The following is a 21,150-nucleotide window of genomic DNA, read 5'->3' as shown; positions in this document are numbered from 1 at the left end:
GAAGATTCTTCATTTGGGAGTCTGTCCCAGCCCTTACCAACTATCCCACTGCTTCCTCCCCTGTCCAGTCTGCCCCCACCCCAGATCATTACTTACACAAAGAAGCAGTGGGCAGCTGTGAGCACCCACTGAGCATCGATGAGGGTGCCCCCACAGATGTGGGTTGTGCCGAACTGGAGACTAACTTGCCAAGGCCACTTGTTCTCAGGGGCCAGGGCCCCACCCACAATTCTCCCAGTCATGACCCTCATACCACAACCTGTGAGGGAAAGAAAAATGAGAGAGACCTAGAAACTCTGATTCTTCCTCAGTACCTTCATTCCTCAACCTGGGTGCCATCTGTTCCCTTTTGGACCCAAGAAGGGCTGAGAAGGTCCCACCCCTGCAAAACATGCCATCCACATCTGCTGCATCATGTCCCAAATATGACCTGGCTTTATCATTTCCTAGTTCCACATTGCACAACTTTAGGAGCATACCCTGGGCATCAGTCACTTTGAGGGTTATCTAATATTTGGAGATTCAAATGAGATAACATGTAAAGCACTTGCAAATCTCAAAGTGTTATAGAAATGACTCTTGTTATTTTTATTATTCTCTCTGACCTCAGAAGGCTTATGGCACTTCCTCCTCTTTTCAATCTAATTTTAATATCACTCTTAAGCAAGATATAATTAGGGAAATAAATCTGTTTATAAAATACTCATGTGACATACTTCAAAGCCCAGAGTAAATAAACTTTGAATTACATTATATTTTTTTCTTATCCTTTCCTTTAGGATAAATAACTGAGAGTTAACTAGGACTCCTTATCCTGATTTAGTAAGTCCAAACAATCCATTTCACCCGTGAGTTTCTTTGATGATAGGTAACATGCAGAGGTGCAGTGGCTAGAGTGCCAGGCCTGGAATCAGGAAAACTCATCGTCCTGTGTTCAAATATGCCCTTAGACACTTACCAGCTGTGTGACCCTGGGCAAGTCATTTAACCCTGTTTGCTTCAGTTTCCTCATCTGTAAAATGAGCTGCAGAGGGAAATAGCAAACTACTCTAGTATCTTTACCAAGAAAACTTCAAATGGGGTCACAAAGAGTCAGGTATGACTCAAAATAACTGAACAATACACCATGCTGAGGTATACTGGTAAATACTTAACAAGAAAAAAATATTTTTTTAAGTTTAATCCCCATGAACACTTCCTTAAGTCTAAATAATCAACAAAATAATAAATCAAGCCCTGATTTGTAGCAATTTCCTATTGTTAGAGCTGGCTCAAGCACATGCCTGCTAACAAATCACGACTGGACAGACTCCTCCTAGAGCTTAGTGGCCCAGAAGTCAATGAAGTTTACACTTTTCATGATGGGGGGTGGGATGGGGTGGTAGGGAGCAAATAGTAGGCTAAGTAAGTCTTTGGGTGCTATGTCCAGTGACTTGGGAGCCTATGTCCTGACCCTATACTAAGGGACTGGAGGTCATCTGGGCTAGGGCTCCTACTTACCCCTGATCCTTTGAACAGTGTTGTCAGACTCAAATACAAATGAGGCCACTAATTTGTACGTAAGGATCCCTGCAGGCCACATATTGACTTAGTTTTAAAATGCCATATTTTCTATATTTTATTGCGTTTTTATTTTATTATCTATTTCCCAATTACATTTTTATCTGAGTTGGACTGTATTTGAGAGCAAGCTACATGTTTGATACTTCTGCCTTATAATGTAACAGATTCAAATTTCCCTTCCAGGCCTGAGGACATTAAACTTGTCTCTGACTAGAGTTAGTGGAAAGCCACCTTATTATAGCATGACATTGAGAGATTCCAGACCTGAACCAAAAGCCTATTTATGTACTCTACCCTAGCATATGCTCTGCAATGGTATTGGTAAAAATAACAAAGGCTAGCATTTACAAAGTGCTTTCATGTTTGCAAACTGCTTTATAAATGTGATTTCGTTTGATCCTCACAACAACCCTGTCAGATAGATGCTCTTATTATCCCCACTTTATAGATGAGGAAACTAAGGCAAGCTGAGGTCAAGTGACATGTCCAAGATCACCCAGGAAATAGGTATCAGAGGTGAATTTAAACTTAGGGCATGTGACTTCCCAGGGCTTTATTTTTCCTGTGTCAGAGTGATGTTAAAGTGAAGGCAAACTGTCCAGATAAGGATGGTAATAAAGACTCGTGTTTCTATAGTACTTCTCAGCTTCTCAGCTTCCCTCCCAATAGACCTATGAAGTAGGTGCTGTACGTATTATTATTCCCATTTCATAGATGAAAAAACTAAATCTCAAAGAGACAGCATGGTATAAAAAGACAGAGCCAGGAAGACTGAGTTTAAATCCTGCCTCTAACACTTATTGACTGTGTGACCCTGAACAATTATTTCACCTCTGTGCCTCAGTTGCCTCATTGTGTGAAATGAAGGAACTGGACTTCATGACTGCTAAGGTTCTTTCTAATTCTATGACCCTATAAACGACTCACCCACAGTCACATAACCACTAAGTATCAGAACTACAGCTTGAACTCATGTCTTCTGATCCTGTTTTGCTACTGCCCTGATGTTCCATGATAAAGCCATGTTCTCTCACATGGCCTTTGGCCCAGAGCCACAGAAGCCTGGCCACCCAACTCCCCTTGAGGTCCCTGCTGCTGCTTTTACTCTGATCCAACAAAAAGGGAATCTTCTTACGGGTACATTGAAGAGAGATGAACTGACGGGAAGGGCAGTCAGACCTAGAGGGGGAGATACAGAAAGAGATGGGAAGCAAGAAGGACAAACCCACCTCCCCCAGGAGCCTTCCTTGATCCACCACCAGCCAATCTGCTTTGTTTCTGGTGTGGCCATCCTATCAGAATTCACTTCACATAAAAATCTCATAAAGCTATACTTGGCAGACATGGTAGAGTGGGCTAGCAAACATCGCTCTTAGTCATCTACTCTTTGTCATCCAGTTGCTTTTGTGGCTGAAGACCTACATTTGTCGGGATGGATGGATTCCACAATTTCTCTCTGTTTGAATCTGATTTGTAGAATCTATGAGGGGGGGATAGTTGAAAGGATACTAAGGTGGGAGTCAAGACTTGGATGAGAATCCCAGCTCTGCCACCTCCTGGCTGTGTGACTTTAGGCAGATTGTACTCCCTTTCTGTACCTCGGACTAACTGACATGTCAGTTCCCTTTGAGTTCCGAATCCTCCTACCCCATGAATCATGCTTATCTTCTAATGACTCAGCACCCTGTTCACAGACTGCTGTTAGTCTAGCTCCAAATAGAAGCTCAGAAAATGCTGTCTATTGACTAATAGCAAGGTCCTGATGGTTTCAGACACAAGAGACCAAGGTGTATCAGATAAACCCATAGGTAGAAACTATATCCAAGGCATAGCTGGGAACCCACCACCCTAACCCTGCCAGTTCTTGGAATTTCCTCCAGTCTTCTATCCCAATTCACCCTCCCCATTCTTCTATTCAAAACTCACTTCCTCCTAGCAGATTTTATAGTGTAAACAACGTGATGTTTACCTTGGCATTAGCCTTATTAAATGTTATATTGTGCTGGGGAGGTCAGGTCAGCCACTCTGTCCTAAATACCAGCTTCCCAGGAGCTCAGGAGGTAGGGATTATGGATATGTGCCATGTCTATCCTAAATAGGCATTGCATATGTGCTTGTAGACCATAAAGGAAGGGGAGGATTGAATTTCCTGTGACCTCCATAGATGTCACAAAATCATAACAGAATCTCAGAGGCAGAAGGGACCTTGTAGGGCACAGAACTATGGGTTCCTAGAGCTAGAGCTGGGAGGAGACTTCAAGGCCATTTATAGACAAAGAACTTGTCAATCAAAGAGGTTATGTGACCATTTCCAACTATATTTGAAAAGGAACTCCCTTGACAACCTTCTCAATAAGTCATTATCTACCCTGTCCTTGAAAATCTCTAGTAAAGGAGGACCCTGTACCTCCAAAAGCAGATCTTCCCATTTTTTAAAATAGCTCTAATTGTTAGGAAATTTTTCCTACCATCAAGTTTAAATTTGCCTCTTTGCAATTGCTCTGAATCCTAGTTCTGCCCTCTAGGGCTAAAAAAACCCCAGTCTAATCCCTCTTCTAAATAAAATCCCTTCTATACTCTAGTATAGAAGATTAAGATCATGTTTCCTTTTCCCTAATTCCTACTCGCCAACCAACTGCCCACTGGGGACCCAGACAGAACTGGAACTGGCCAGTTGAGCAACACAGCTTCTCTCCCTCTCTCTCTCTCTCTCTCTCTCTCTCTCTCTCTCTCTCTCTCTCTCTCTCTCTCTCTCTCTCTCACCTGTCTTTCTATCTATCTATCTACCTATCTATCTATCTATCTCTATCTCTTACTCTTACTTTTTCCCCAGGTCAAGCCCCACTTGGTCATTATATTGTTTTGGCCAAAAATCCTGAGGGTCTTCCCCTCCCAGATTGGCTTTTTTGTTTTGACTAGGTAAAAGAGGCTGTTCTTACCTAGTCTTAATCACTGAATGAGTGTTGCCTCAAACTGAGTCCTGTTAAAGACCTTAGCTTAAAAAGACCAAGGTCTCCCACTGCATCCACTCCTCCAGATCTATCCAAAGATAATTCCAAAGCCACTAGATCCAAAGAAAGTGAGGCTGATGACTTTGCACAGCCCTCCCTCACTTAAATCCAATACACTTGCATGTCATGGCATCACCTCCGTGATACCATGGTCCTTTTTGAGAATGCAAGACAAACAACTCCCCAACCAAGTCTTCTCTTCTCCAAGCTAAACATTCCCAGTTCTTTCAACTGAACCTTGCATAGCATGGTCTCCAGCCCTCTTAGCATTCTGGTCTCACTTGTCTGATCCAGCACAATTTTGTTAATGTCCTTGCTAAAATGTGAGATGCACAATGAACCATAGTACTCTAGATATGATATGACTATTAAACTGACAAATAACTACTAATGATGACAGTGGTACTTTCCCTTCTCTTTGCTGGACACCTTGACTGAACACAGATGAAGGTGGCAAAAATTTTCTTGGCCACTATGTCACACTGTTGACTTATATGTCCATGGCTATAACCCAGGAGTCTCAAGTTCTACACAAAATCCAAGTGGGGGAAGATCCCTAACATAGACACTGATCCTCTTGCCTTCTGACCCACCTGACAGGTGAGAAAAAATAGAGTATGGAGGAACAGGTGACCTCTACACAAATTGGTAATACTCCTCCTCAGCCCTTACCTGTTGATGCTCTCCTGGATGGTGTTGTTGTATTTAGACACAGAGTAACTACTGGTGAACCCTGGGTGAACAACTTCACCTGTGTGGTGAGCGCTATTAAGACAAGGGAGAAAAGAATGAGGACCCTTGAGCCACCGATTCCTCTTCCAGAATGCTGAATTCTGACACAGATGCTGGTGTTCAAAATCATAACCCCATAACATGGATGGAACCCTTTCATAACCCCGCCCCCCAAGCATATTTGTCTATTGTCTTATTTCAACCTTGCAGCATCACTGAAAGGTAGATAAAGCAGGAATTATTCTTCCTATTTCACAGATGAGAAACTGAGACCCAGAGAAGAAAAGGAAGGATTCCTTCTACTCTCCACCAAGAAAAGTTTAAGTTTCAATACTGGCTTCTGGGTAAATGCCCCTCTGACATCTGGAAGAGATCTGCTCAGTCTGTGACTTGAGGAACTGTCACGCACATTATCCATCATCAAAGAAACTCACTGATTAAATGAATTCCTTGAACGTGCTTTGTCTGGTTAAGGAGCCTTAGACTGACCAAGGTGAGGACTGGAGGACTGGTCAAGAGTTCCAGGCCTAGTCTTTTATGGTCACTTACATCTAAGGAAGTCCTCCATAGTCCTCCTAATGAAAGGTTTCTGTGAGAAATGTTTGGACCATGAATTGGTAAACACTTTTGTATCATATATCTTTTTGGCACTCTGGTGAAACCTACGGACTCCTTTTTTCAGAATAATGTTTTAAACTTTTAAAAAATATACTTATCAATTAAAAAAAGCTTTGATTAAAACCTCAGATTAAGAACCCCTGATTTACATGAATGCTCTGTCACTTGATTGTAGATTCAAGCTGGATTCAAAAACACCTGAATTCAAATCTGGCCTCAGACATTTACTAGCTATGTGACCCTGGGTAAATCACCTAACCTGTTTGCCTCAGTTTCCTTAACTATAAAAGGATGATAGTTACGAGGATCAAGTGAGACAATTTGTAAAAAAACACTCAGCACTGTGCCTGACACATAGTAGGCCCTATATAAATGCTTATTCCCTTCTTTTTTCTCATCTTCCAAGATCTCTTTCAAGACATAGACACCTGTGCCCATAAACACATTCAAACACATTCAAACATTTACATGCATGACTAGTCTCATGCATAGTCCTATCTTGGTGACACCAAAAACACAAAAGACAGAAGGACAGCAGATATTTGAACTATAAATCACATCATACCTATGGATCCCAGGCATTGTCTATACCTCCTTCAACCCAGTAAAGCAATTACTTTGCTCTTCTTTATGGAGGTTCCCAGCACTCTGGATCATCTCTCCCCACATCTCATTTCCTTTCTAATACAACAACATTATCAGATTTGGATCTGGAAGAAGCCTTAGCATCGCTTAGTCCAACCCTGTCATCTTGCAGATAAAGAAATTGAGGCCCAGAGATGTGAAGCAACTTGTCCAAGGCCTTATTTAAGGTCCTTCTACGGTATGAGACTCATTTAATCAGTGAATATTAGGTGTGAAAGGGATATGAGAATTTCTCTGGTCTACCTCACTGGACAATGTAAGAATCTTCTCTATAACATCTCCAACAAGTGGTGATTGAGCCTTGATTTCAATCACCTCTAAGGATAAGGTGTTCACCACCTTTCAAGGTGGCCAGTTAGATTCTTACACAACTCTCGTTATTAGGAAGTTCTTCCTTAGGCCAGGAAGAAGGTCAGACAATCAAGATGGCTTTGAAAGTTATAGGTTGATCTTACTTTGTATTTTTTTTTAAGCAAGTTATTGATACTAGGGACCTGAAAATTCATGAACAACCCTCTACCTGTTCTGATATACATACATACACATTCCATTTGGTATTTGTTAAGATCACAATAAAATTTAAAACTAATTCTGAAAAATGTTCTTCCTTATACTTACATGAACTGATGCAAAGTGAAGTAAACAGAACCAGGAGAATTTTGTGCACAGCAATAATAATGTTGTAACAATAATCAATTGTAAAAGGCTTAGCTGCTCTGATCAAGACAATGATCCAGTTCCACAAGACCTAAAATGAAAAATACTATCCATTTCCAGAGAGAGAACTGATGAAGTCCATGCATAGATGGAAGTATACTTTTTTACGTTATTTTTCTTGCAGGTTTTTATTTTTTATGTGCATGTGTTTTCCTTTTCAACATGACTAATATGGAAATATGTTGTGCACGACTTTACATATATTACCAGTATCATATTACTTGCCTTCTCAAGGAATGGGGAAGGGATGGGAAGGAGGGAAAAAATTTGAAACTTGAAATTTTTAAAAAATGAATGTTAAAAAATTTTACATGTAATTGGGAAATATTTAACAAAATAAATAATTTTTTTTTTCCTTATATGAAACTGAAACCTGCCTTTCTGTAGCTTCTCTCCATTTGTCTTAGGGCCTTCTTGGGACCTAGAAAATCATTTCAGGATGGGTCTTGTCATCACTGTGCTAGAACTGGTTCAAAAAGCTTCTGGGAAGTTGATTATTTTCGGTAAAAATTTTAACCCCTCAGAAACGAGCAAACCCTACAAGTCAGGGCTTTGTTTATTGTTTTGTTGATTTCCAGACTTAAGAAAATAATAAAGAAAATGTTAATAATGTTGATTAAACTTTAAAATGTCATGCGTTGTTCCCCCCCACCCCAACCGCTCCCAGAAAACTAATTGTTAAGTATTTTCCAGCACACCCTTGAGTCCTTTGGATCCCAGCCATCCTATTAAATAGCACAGCTGCCTCTTCAGAGAATGCTTCAGGTCAAGACTCTGGATTTTAGAAGTCTTCTCAGGATAAAATTTACCTATCATCAGGCTTAGAAAGTTTTGGAGACTAAAGAGGAGGAAAGGTAATGGCATGTAAAGACATGAGGGCATGGGCAAAGGTGGAGGATGAATGAAAGGACATAGTACCTCTGAAAACCAAGTTGTCGGCAGATCTTTTCAGAGTAGGAGTTGTTCCAGCCCTCACTGCAAACAGGCAACCACTCACGATGGATTCCAGAATAGAGTCTTAGAAGAGACCTGTCCCAGTCAAATCTCACTGGAAAAAAAAGAGAAAAACCCTGAGGCTTGGGATATAGGGGGTTGCAAGTCATCCTCACAGAACAGAAACTGGAAGGAAGAGCTAGGAACACTGAGGGTCTGAACTTTTGTTTGGAGAGGGAATAAAGCTCCAAGACAAAATCTCCACAAAAGGAGTCAACCACGGAAGCTCTATATTAGTGGAGGTCCAGGCATCCTGAGACAGTATATGAAAGAGACAAGATCCCTCAGTTGCTGTGTTGGTTATTTTCACCTAAAAAATGTTTTTTTCTTTATTTTTTATTTTCTTTCTTTATTTTTAAATTTTTGTGGCTGGGATGGCTTTTTGGGGAAGGAAGGTTCATTCAGGTAGTCAACAAGCATTTATAAAACTCCTACTATGTTCCTGGCACTGTGATAAGTGCTAGGGGTACAAAGAATGGCAAAAACCAAAATCAAGCAAATAAACAAACAAAAAAAACCCATCAAATCCAATTCCTCCTCTCAAGGCATTCCTAATCTAATAGGGAAAACAACATGAAGACAACTATGTGCACACAAAATTTATACTGATGTGGATATAAAGGTGCCCTAAGGGTTGCTTTTTCAGTACCTTGTGAGGACCCTCCCGAGCCTGAGGATCCTAAAGTCTCTTCCCCTTTTCTTGAAACACCATAAAACTTCCCTCTTGTCCTGGACCACAAAATTCCTTGTCTCATCCTGGGTCATAAATTTTCCCTTGTCTCCCTTATCCTGTCCTGATTAAAACAAGCCTCTGTTCCTCTGTAAATTGCTAGTCCTTCTTCCAGGGCTAGCCCACTGCTTTTGTACCAATAAAGCTCCCCTTGGTTAGAAGATAATCATCTAAGGGAATTCTTTCACATCTGAACCTGCTCTCCCAACTCTGACCTCAATATATACAATCTATAAAATAAGCCAGAGAAGGAAAAGCAAAATATTCTAATATCTTTGCCAAGAAAATACCAAATGGAGTCACAAAGAGTAGAACATGACTGAAACAAGTGAACAACCACAAAAAAGTGGGAGTCGTCTCAGAAGGAGGCATGGGAAAGGACAGAGGAGAGATATATTAGGAAATGAAGGTGATATAATAAAATCAATAAAATTATTATTTAAAAACTTGGACTTTTTTGTTGTTCTTTTAAAAAAAGAAAAAGGAAGGAAAGAAGGAAGGAAGGGAGGAAGGGAGGGAGGAAGAAAGGAAGGAAGAAAGGAAGGGAGGAAGGAAGGGAGGGAGGAAGGAAGGAGGGGACTTCCTAAGTCTTCATTTCCTTATGTGCAAAATGAGGGGGTTGGAATAAATGGCCTCTGATGTCCTTTCCAGCTCTAAACTGATGTCTTAAGTTCCTAATCCCCTAGGCCACAGGACCTTGGCTAGTCTATCTGTACCTGGGAGGGCCAGTCAGCCACTGAGGCTGGGATGGAGAAACTGCTAAGGACTCCTGCTCTGGGAAAAGGTGTGAGGCCCACAGAAGAGGGAAGGGACTGCCATCTGAGCCAAGTTCATAGACATCAAAGGACATAGCATCCTAAATTTAGAACTGGAAGGTACCTTAGATCCCAGTGAATACAGCCCCCAACTTTTTTACAAAGAGAAAAGGAAGACTTTGTCAATCTCTCTCTCCCACACACACAGGCACACGTGTTTAGAATATAAACACACATGCATGTGTAGACATTCATAGCTGTGATTATCCAGTACCTTGAAGGAGGATGGACTGGGCACAGGCATCTTTTGTCCCGTATTTACCCTCGCATTTACAGACCCCCTTGTGTACCAGGCTCAGCAGGATCATTTACACACTTCCAGCCAAAGTGTTGCCCACACAACCTGACCCCACTTACCACAGCCCAGCTCATCACTTTTAAACTTGCAGTCCACAACCCCATCACAGCGCACAGCATTCCTGTGGCAGCTCTCGACCGGCTCTTTGTACTTGATCTCTGTGTGGCCCTTCCAGAAATAAACTGGAAAAGGAACAGATGTATGTTTCACTGCCAGGACTGAGGATCCAGGAGGCTCAGAAGTCAAAGAACCAGTGGTTGGCAAAGACAGAGCTGGATCCGCATCCACAGAGCTGGATTCTCTTTGGGACTCTGGGGTTCTCCTTGATCATTCTCAAAGAATAGATGGTCAGGAAGGCTCCCCAAAAGGCTGTAGCAAGGAAAGCAACCTCAAGAGAACTGAGGCAAGTAATTTCCCTCATTCTGGGACTCAGTTTGTGAAATGAAAGACTTGAACTGATAGATTTCTAATGTCCCTCTAAACTACAAAGTGTCAAGGAGGCAGGGTGGCAAAGTGGAGAGAGAGCAAGGAACTTGGACCTGGAAAGATCTGTGTTCGAATTCTGCCTCAGGCATACTGCCTGTGTGACCAGTGGGCAATATACTTAAACCCTCTAAACCCAGGTTTCCACATCTGTAAAATCAGGAAGATGATATCTATACTATACACCTCATAGAGTGGTCTATAAAACTCATAGAGGTTTAAGTAGTGTTTTTATGATAATAGATAAGATAAAAGGAAATGAAAACTCTAAATGTTAATTTTTATATAAGGGACTAAGAGTTCAGTTCTTTGGAGGAGAAATCCTTTGCTGTTGATTCCATGTAACTTTTGTCCCAGTCACATCTTTTAGTTCATCAGGATCCATCATCATGAAAATCCTCTTGGGATACTTCCTACACACTAACACATACTAGCTCTGTCCCCCTAACTGGCTTTCACCATCCCCCAGAACCTCAAAAGTCTTTTGCTTCTTTTCCTCTTTCTATCCATCCAATGAGGGGGCCTCTCAAAATTTTATCCAGGCCTATTTAATTTCATTCTCTCATTAATTGTATCAGATTTTCTCTAAATTGCCTTTGAAAACTAATGATGGAGGACTGCGAGTGATAGACAATGTGACATAGTCAATAGAGAACTGGCCTAGAAGCCAGAAGCTAGTTTTAAGCCCCAACTCTGAAAGGTACCATACTCTGTGATCCCAGATAAGTCATTTAATCTTTCAGTGTTTCAGGAAACTCTCTGAGACTATATGTTTCAGAGAAGCTGCTGACTTGCATTAGTGGAGATAATTTCCTTACCTGTGTGTTGAGCAACAAAAGCACAGATACATTCTTATCCATTAGTCTTTTTTTGTGAAGGAAAACTCACTTATGATCACAACTGTAATTATCTCTTTGTGGTACATGGAATCATTTTAATGACTTACAAATCTATAATTTGAATGAAAGAATGCCACAAACCACAAACCACAATCCATCCCATTAATTTTTTGGTTATACCTTTTCTAATAACTATATCCAACCCTGAAGTCTCATGCAAATTCTAGTCTCTGTTACTTTAACTGACTCCAGGGAATCTCCATTCTCATGATCATTCACATTTCTGCAGCACTTTTAAGGTTTACACCTTCCTCACCACAGCCCTGTGAGGTAGGGATAGCAAATATTATTAACTCAGTTCTAAGGATGAGGAGACTGAGACTTTGGAAGGTTGAATGACTCTCCCAAAATTAATGTAACTCCTAGGGATTGGAGCTTGGATTCTAACACAGTCTTTCCTGACAAAAAGTCTAAACTTTCTACTACACCACGCTATTCAGTGTCTCCTCCCATCCAAAGACCACAATTGAAGTCATACACCCACTCTCCAAACCAGTTCCTTCTCCTCAATTCCCTATTGCCAATATTGGTGCTACCATTCTCCCAATACTACATCTGAAATCTTGGAGTACGCTTTGACTTTTCCTTTATTTCATGCCCCCTAGCAAATCTGTTGCCAAGACTTTTCAATTCATCCTTTGCAAATCTCTTGAATTAGTCCTTTTCTCTTTGTCACCAGTACCACCCCTCTAATCTAGATCTTCACCTCTTGGATAACTGTTAGAATCTATTGATCCGTCTTCCTCACTCCAGGCCCTCTATTCTCTACCTGCCCCATGCCCAAATCAAACCATGTTGAATACCATCTCACCTATCTTCTTTAAATGCCACTTAAATCATCTCACTCCCTTTCTTAAGAACCTACAACCTCCTCACTATTTGTCACTGTATGTCAGATCAAGTCCAAATTAAGCATGCTCAGACTAAAATATGAATTTATAATCTGGCCCCATTTTATCTAAATTAAACCTCTCTCTTACCACTCTACACTACGTATCCTTTGTTCCATCAGGAAGAGCTGACTCCTCACCAACTACTGATCTTTTTCCTCTGCTTATTCTTCCTTCCTTTCTCATTGATGGAACTATACATGCCACCTGCAATGCCCTTTCTCTTTCTTGTTACCTATCCAAAGTACAGCCTTTCTAAGTTTACCTCAAGCCTTCCTTCTTTCACCAAGTTTTCTCCTCACCCAAAAATCTGGTATCAGATAATTCCTAGCTGGGTGACCCTGGATAACTATCTAAACCCCTTTGGGTCTCAGTTTCCTCATTTGTAAGATAATAACATAATAATAATAGAATTTATATAGCACTTTACATGCATTATCTGCTTTGAGCCCCACAATCCTGTGAGGAAGGTACTATTATTAGCCCCGTTTTACAGATGAAAAAACAGAGAGTCAGAGGGTAAGTGATACGCCCAGGGTTACACAGCTAATAAGTGTCTGAGGCAGCATTTGAACTCAGTTCTGCCTGACTGCAAGCCCAGTATTCCACTGTACCACCTTGCTTCCCCCTGGTGAGGATGAGAGAGTAACAGTCTGTATCTCACAGTTTGTTGTGAGGATCAAACAGGATAATGTAGGTAAGTTGCTGTGCAAACCATTAAGCACTTCACACAAGCTAATTTTTATTACTGTCATTGTTAGGGTAAGAGTTGATAGTGGTTTCCTGGTCACTTCCTGTCAAGGAATCACAGTATCCCTGAGTTGGAAGGAATCTCAAGTCATCTAGGCCACTCTATCATGATCCAGAATCCCCTCTACCCTGTACCAGACATTTGGACATCTAGCCTTTGTCTGAAGGCCTCTAATGAATAGGAACCCACTACCTTCCAAGATGATTCATTCCACTTTGGGATAGCTCTAATGAGGACATGTTTGATTTCGCCTGCCCAGCCCACCCTTCAGCAGGAGGACTCACACAGCAGGATGAGCGCAACAACCAGAGTGATGAGCAGCAGGACACAGCCAATGAAGGTCAGTCTCTTCTGGCTCCCCTGCCAGGAGATCTTGGGCATGGACACACCTAGGAGTGGGTGGCAGCAGAGGAAGGTGAGGCTCTTGGGAGGGAAACAGGCATCATTGAAGAGGGAGAAGGAAACAAGACTGGCCCATTTGGGCTCTGTTAGGGTTTTGACTCTTCACAAAAAATAATCTATCAGCTAATTGATTAATTGACTGGAGCTTTCCCAAATGACAACCATTTAATACAAAGTACCTGGAAGCTCATTCTCATTATTGGGAGACAAACCAAGTCTAAGAGAGGTAGACAACATGTCTAGGGTATTAGGGCACACTTGGGATGGGCTAGTAGAGCAAACATGAATAAGACTTAAATACTTTAAGAACCAATTCTAAGTAATCCATTCAGAATGACTAATTTCCCTGTAGATCAGTGGTTCTTAACCTTATTGGTGTCATAAACTCCTCTGACCATCAGATGAAACCTATGGATCCCTTTAATGTACTTAAATCATTGAGGGAAATGTCAAATTTCATTTAGATGTCATCAAAAATAAAGATGTAATTTCTTTCTCATCTATGTTCATAAACCCTCTGAAATCTATCCACAGTGTCCTCTACCTACCCCCTACAAAGAACCCCTTGCTGTAGAGAAATTACCCACACCCATGGTCTGGGAAAGCCATGTTTCTCTCATATCAATCTCCTCCAAGAGAGGAAAGCTTGTTATCTTAGTCCTTCTTCACAGGTGGATCTTGTTCACCATCACTTCACGCTGTATGTGGTACCAGGTGGACCCTACCTAGTTAAATAGGATGACTCAATGGAAAGAGCCATGGTTTTAAATTCATTTCCTGTTTGTAATGAATTCTTCCATGCCCAGAAAATCAGAACATGAGACAGAACAACAGCAACCAAAGTTCTCATCTGTCTTACTGGTACCATGTATTCCCCACCTCCTGCATTGCCACAGTGACAATGGACTCCTATTTAATTACTTCAATTTCTCAGTAAATACTCAATGACTGATTGAGAGATCTTCATTGCTAGCTGTTTTCATCCTCTCAACACATACAAACATACCCAAATCCAAGAGACAGAACCAATAGCAGAATCTCCCCACTCCCTTATGTGGGTTCAATAGGCCTACTGTTGCCCTATGACCCTCAGTTCAAATTTTGTTCCCCTCAATCCAATATCTCATCTTACTTCTGCTTTCTGGGGCTGCCCGTACAGCTGGAGATGACCTTGTAGGGGTTGATCTGACAGCAGATCTCACTGGAGATGATCTAATCAATCTGACTGGGGATGCTCTGGTAGGGGATGACCTTGCTGGGGATGATGCGATGGAGGGTGACCTGGAGGGTGATGACCTTAGGGGAGATGATGCGATGGATGGTGACCTGGAGGGTGATGACCTTAGCGGGGATGATGCGATAGATGGTGGATGGTGGATGGTGGACCTCGTGGATGATGACCGGGAAGGCAAGACATTCTGAAAGGAGAGGAGATGGGTAGGGCATTTTGCACAATTTTGTACAATCCCCTGAGCTTTCAAATGTGTATAACCCAAACCAGGAGACAGAAGCTACACAAAGAGAATCTACAGTTTTTACCACATTTCTTTATAAGCAAGAGTCTAAGATGAGCATATATTCCAGCAAAAAAGCTCATGAACCAAAATTACCTCAGAATCACCACAGCTCCCCCATAAACTCTAATCTCTGGGAATCTGCTTAGGGCCAGATAGCCTCCCAAGGACAATGAGGCATTTCCCTCAGGGCTGTGGAGTAATCTGTCTTTTGGAGCCTTTTTGTGTATGAGAATTAAAGCACTCAAGACCAGGCTATCAGATGTTAGACATAGCCTAGTGTCTTGGCATTAGGGGAACAAGCCCTGTCCCCTGAAGAGAGGTTACCCCATTACAATTCAAAGAAAACCTACAGGCTATGATAGATAGATAGATAGATAGATAGATAGATAGATAGATAGATAGATAGATAGATAGATAGATAGATGTCATTCATTCTTCATTTTCAAGATCACCAATAACATCATGAGTAAAGTCTTGACTTGCACATGAATCAGATTTAAGTGAGGCAGAGGCCACAGGACTTCAAGAGAGGTAAAAATGGTAAAATGGAACAGGGGATGTCTTTCGATTCTCTCATAAACTGGATCTAACTGAGGCAGAGTTGTATAAAGTCATCAGCCTCATTCTCTCTTCCAGAGTCATCAAAGTCCAGTGACAAGACAAAGTCAAGAGGACTGAGGATGGCTCAGGATGTGGTGGATGACCTTAGCATCTTTGATAGCTAACCAAGCTCTAGGTGTTCCAGTGCCCGCGTCATGGTCATTGGAACAGATTGTTCTCATCTACCCCTTCCACAGGGATAGACACCCCCATAACTCACCAATGGGTTTGAGGCCTATGAGTTATGTTCAGCCTGGTTTAACCTGTCTGCCAAGAAGGCTTACCAGGGTGTTGCTGCTGCACATCTTACAGCTTCTTAGAGCTGCAGGTGAGAGTTGGGTGACTGGTTGGACACCAAAGGTGGATAAGCAGCCCTGAAAAGGGCTCAGCAGACTTCACACCAGAGGTCCTAGTCCTCCGTGAACATCCCATATACCTCAGATAGATTACATACATACATACATACACGCCATCCACTTCCCAGAGTTGTTGTGAGAGTCAAATGAGATCTTTGTGAAGTGCTTAACACAATGCCTGGAACATAGTAAGTGCTTACTAAACACTTGTTTCCTTCCTTTCTTCTTCCCTCTTTCCCTTCCTCCCTTCCTTTCTTTACTCTCTCCTTCATTTCCTCCTTCTTTTCCTCTCTCTCCTTCCTTTCCTCCCTTCTTTTCTTCCTTTCTTCCATTTATTAAGCATTTTCTATGTGCCAAACACCGTACTAAATACCAACGACACCAATACAAGACAAATGAGGCAATCTCTGGCCTAAACCTCACATTCGAAGGGGGAAGACAACACAAAAAGAAAGAACTGGTAAGGGGAGGGAAGAAAGGAGTACAGCTATTGCTGTTGAGGAGCTGGAGGATACAGGAGGAAGTAAAGTAAGAAGTAAAATGAGCATGACCGGGGCCCCTCCTGAAATGATGGTCAGATCAGGACGGGGGACTCGCCAGTCCTGAGAGCAGCCTCAAGACACAGACAGTGGGCTACACGCCTATCACAGCTACCAGCAGGCAAGAGCATTAAGACCAGGTCAGGCCTGAGGAGAACAGGAGAACCAGAGACCAGGGCCTGGGGGGAGGGAGGGGCTTCTAAATCTGAGGTACCATAAGTGAAAAAGCTGACTGCACCTTGGAGCCTGCAGCTGTCCTCAGCTAATGTTTTGGAAGAAACTTCTCCCGTTCTGCTGAATACTTGGCCTACGGAGTATCCAATTTCCCCTTCCAAGCCCTGGAGGGATGCCAGGACTGGCGGTGCTGATACATTCCGAGCAGCCTGGTAGTTTTCCAGGCTTGCTGCTTGCTGGTGATTCTATGTCTGTGCCTGGCACCTGCTGCAGCTGGAGAGTGTCTCCTCTTCCTCCCTCCCAAGCAGTCCCTGTAGGGATAGGAACAAGAGACCTAGCAGGCCAGTCCATGTGTCCCTGTGTCATGCATATAATTTCTGACCCAAACTTCTCGGGCTGACAGGCAGGGAGCAGTAAGAGCCTAAAATTTAGAGCGGGAAGAGATCTCAGGAAGCCATCTAGCCCAACTCCTCAGTTTATACTATAAGAGGATTCAAAGCACAGGAAGGCTAAGGGGGAGATGGGCGAGGTCTCCCAGGTAGGACCAGGATGCACTAACTCCAAGTCATGGCATCTTTCCACTGTGCCAAGCAGCTGGTTTGAGGAGGATAAAGAAAGTTGGCTATGAGATCTAATATGCTGTGATTATGAGAGTTTGGAAAGAAGTCACCTTTCTAGGTCTCCATTTATTTTAAAGGCATGGTAGAACATCCCTTATAATTATTTAACTTTATTACTAGGAATAACAATTAATAAAATGTTCTATGTGGTCATTAAAGTCCTTACCTCAATCCAACACTAGCATCCCTTTGGGGGAGGGATCCATCATCAGTGTTAGTATTATTATCATCAGTGTTGTTGCTATTTTATTACTGACATATTGATTATTATTAATAATAATAATTAATATTGACATATTAATTTTTATATAGAGATGATATATTGATATATGTGACTGATATATATCACTATATATTGATATAATAAGGCAACAGAGTGGTTAAGACCTGGGTTCAAGGCCCACTTCTGGCCCATACTGGCTGTGTGGTCTGATGGTGCTCCCAGGTAACACTCCGAGACTCCAAATTCTGCATTGGTAGAAGTTTTCTCATTGCAAGTTCCCTATACGGGTGGAACCAGATATCCAGTCCAAAAAAAAATCTTATTATTCCCATTTCTGAAGGTAAATGATGTAATCATTTTTTCATAGTGGAGTTCTGAGGACAGAAGGGCCTCTTTGTGAAAACATCCCAGGCCCAGGAGTGGAGCATGTTGGGATCCTATGCCATATTCCACTGGCTGACAAAGGAATTGGGAGGCTCAGCGACTTGGCTGACATGTTGCTGGAGCTAATTACTAAATGTATGCTAGTGGGGTTATTTCCCAAATGATTTTCTCAAATGAGATATTTGTAAAGTATTTATCACAGTAGGTGCCTAATAAATGCTTGTTCCCTTCCATTGTTGTAATCTCATGAGTGTCTGGCTTAAAGTACTTAGAGATATTTTTGTCTAGCTATCGTTGCTGATTACCAACCCACTGAGGACAAAATGGTTTGCTTTGTGGGGATTTTTCACCTGAGGTTAAAAATGCTTGGTGGACTGTGGAGAGATGAAGAGCGGTACAGCATGATGGACAGTCTGAGACCCACAATCCAGTTCTAGAAACCTCTCCTTGACTTGCCTTCATCCTTAACTCTCAGATATGAGGAAGAAGCCACATTGGGAGAAGAACCTCTCTTTCTCAAACTCTTTGAAGTCCCACCTTCCCCCTTGGGGAGATGGGTTGTGGAGGAGCTGCAACATATGAGGCAGGTGGCAAACCAGTCCCTGGACAACATCAAAGAAGAAGAAAACTCTCCGGGACATTGGCACATAGGACACAGGCTTGGCTGTCCTATCCTGGCATGGATTCTGCTCTCAGAGACTGGAATGGCAGAAATCTTCAAAGTGAAGCCTTCTACAGATTTATACCAGGGAAGGATGTGTGCCTCCCCCCAGACATTTTCACCCTCCTATTTTCCCAATCACCTAGCCATGGGATAGTGACTAACCCTAGAAAAAGTTTTGCCAGAGTCTCTGAAGCCTCTGCCCAGTGGTCAAACACCACAGACATTTGCCCAGCCTGCTCTGGCCCCTTTCCTCTCTGTGTCCAAGATGTGAGCTTTCCCCTGGTCTTGGGGAGAAATGGATACAAACAGAATCTTCTCTGAACTATCCCCCAAAATATAAGCCAGATATCTGATATAGCGCTGGCGGGGGAGGGAAGTAACGGTATCTCTGATCCTTTGGGCTGGGGCTGGAGATTCTTGGGTAGGCTCCCCTTTAGTTCTTCCTGTCACCCTGGGGTCTCCTTTCATCCCAAGAATTCCAGCCTGGAGAAACTACAGGAAGGGGGTGAGAAAGGCCTCAAAAGAACTTCATCATCTTTCTCTCCAGGGTCATTTTCCTCTAGCAAATAAGCCGGTTTAAAATATCACTCCACCCACTGCCTTGGCCTCAGTAGGAAATGTAGGTGACAGGTCCAGAGGTAAAGGAGGTAAGTAAAGGGTGGGGTAACCAGAACAGTTCTCTTTTCCCTAAAAGGGAAAATGATAGGAAAGGCCATGCTGAAGGTGGGCCCTGTATAGCTGTAGCCCTGGCCTTAGCTAGCCAGAGTAAGAACAGACATCCCCAGAACTAGGAGGTTAAAAAATAAATTCCTAGTTTCCTGCTGCTCATTGTGAAATGTTTCACAGGCCTGGAGGGTGGAGGCAATATGCCAAGAATGAGGTCCTGTCCTGGGAATGGAGTATGTATATACAGGGAGGGGAAAAGAAGAGGAGAATCCAGGAAAGGGACAAAGGTCCTACTCTACCCCAACTCTGGAATTCCCAAGAAGCAGCTTTGGGCAAAGACAGCCATGCTCAGGGACTCCTGGCCACAGAAGAGAAGGCAGTCTGGTGGGCAAAGCTGTTGGGATGTGGGGGGTGCGGGAGCAGCATTAGAAGAAAGCACAGACATTAGGCACCTCCCTTTGCAGAATCCCACTTTGATAAAGGACTCAAACAAAGCTCCTCCAGATTACCAAAAGCTGAGTGAGATAGTCTTCTAGGCAAGATCTCTCTCGCTCTCTTACAGGGACATAGTGGTAAGGAGAACAGAATGGCAGAGAGAGGAGGCAGCTGGGTGTACTGGAGTGGCTTTGGATTCAAAACACCAGGGTTTGAATTCCTGTTCTGCCCCTGACCAGCTGTGGGCAAATCTCAATCTCCCTGGGCCTCAGTTTCCTCAAAAGTAAAATGAGTGGATCACACCAGATGATCTCCCAGGGCTCTTGCAGCTCTGACGTTCTATAAAATCCTCAGTTCTGAAGGGTAGTATCAAGATTTTCCAGTATAGACAGGGCTCTTGGGGTGGAACCACACCCAGACTGTAGCAGAAAGTACATGGAGTGATCTAGTTTGAAGGACTCACCTAGGAAGCCTAATATTTTGCACACAGGGGACCCCTGATAGTGAACGTTTGTTTAATGAGATTCCACAGCCTTCCTCTTCACTTCTAGTGTTTGGCATTCCTCCCAATAAGGAAATCTTTCTTGAGCTCTAAGCTACAGCAGCATTAACTAAACAAAATCTCTTCTTCCTTCTTCAATAAAGATGGAGAATTCAATTCCACAAATGTTTATTTTTACAATATGCAGAGGACTGCCCTAGGAGCAGGAGGTGTAAAGAGAGAAAAGAGAGAAACTGAAGCTCAAACAAACAAAAACAGCTCCTGTCCTCCAGGACTTGGCTTTGTCCTGGAATCTAGTAGGGGCTGGTGAGATTCCAGTATCTTGGTCAGAGTCCAAACATCTTCCCCACCCCTGCCCCTAGGGACAGCTCATACTGATCCATCTCTGGGAACCCTTGGTGTTTTCATTCATCTATTTAGTCACTCAAAACAATTTACTAAGTACCTATTTTGTGCCATGTAGGGGCAGGGGGGTGGGGGTGGGGGCCTAGAGTCAGGAAGACATCTTCTGAGTTCAAATCTGACCCCAGATATTTACTAGCTGGGTGATCCTGGGCAAGTCACTTAACCCTGTTTGTCTCAGTTCCCTCATCTGTAAGTGAACTGAAGAAGAAAATGGCAAACTGCTCCAATGTCCACCAAGGAAAACCCAAGTGGGATCATGAAAAATTGGACATGACTGAAACGAGTGAACAACAACAAAATTGTACTAGGTACTTTGTTAAATTCTAGGAATACAAAGATAAAAACCAGAACAGCTCCTGCTCTCAAGGAGTTTCCCTTCTAAAACAGAGGTTATTAAGTTTCCCTGTGTCAAAGACACCTTTGACAGTCTGGTGAAGCCTATTGACCCCTTCTCAGAACAATGTTTTTAAATGGATAAAATTAAAACATAGGATTACAAAGATATTAAAATAGTTATC

The 21,150-nt window shown here is 42.5% G+C and overlaps 1 protein-coding gene across 3 annotated transcripts in view; it reads right to left on the bottom strand.

Annotated features, from left to right (window-relative positions):
• Positions 1–21,150, bottom strand: part of TMPRSS13 (transmembrane serine protease 13) — a 51,542-nt gene that overhangs the window by 14,656 nt on the left and 15,736 nt on the right. For all 3 annotated transcript variants that reach the window (XM_072613107.1, XM_072613106.1, XM_072613105.1), the window contains 7 exons: positions 14,680–14,965; positions 13,430–13,534; positions 10,182–10,304; positions 8,205–8,334; positions 5,247–5,339; positions 2,699–2,742; positions 97–259 (listed from right to left, as the gene is read on the bottom strand). In XM_072613107.1, the coding sequence (XP_072469208.1) occupies positions 97–259; positions 2,699–2,742; positions 5,247–5,339; positions 8,205–8,334; positions 10,182–10,304; positions 13,430–13,534; positions 14,680–14,965 (944 nt within the window). The remainder of the gene's footprint in view (positions 1–96; positions 260–2,698; positions 2,743–5,246; positions 5,340–8,204; positions 8,335–10,181; positions 10,305–13,429; positions 13,535–14,679; positions 14,966–21,150) is intronic.

This window comes from Notamacropus eugenii, chromosome 5 (genome assembly GCF_028372415.1).
Source record: "Notamacropus eugenii isolate mMacEug1 chromosome 5, mMacEug1.pri_v2, whole genome shotgun sequence".
Taxonomy (NCBI): Eukaryota; Metazoa; Chordata; class Mammalia; order Diprotodontia; family Macropodidae; genus Notamacropus; species Notamacropus eugenii.
This window is presented reverse-complemented; position numbering and strand designations above follow the sequence as displayed.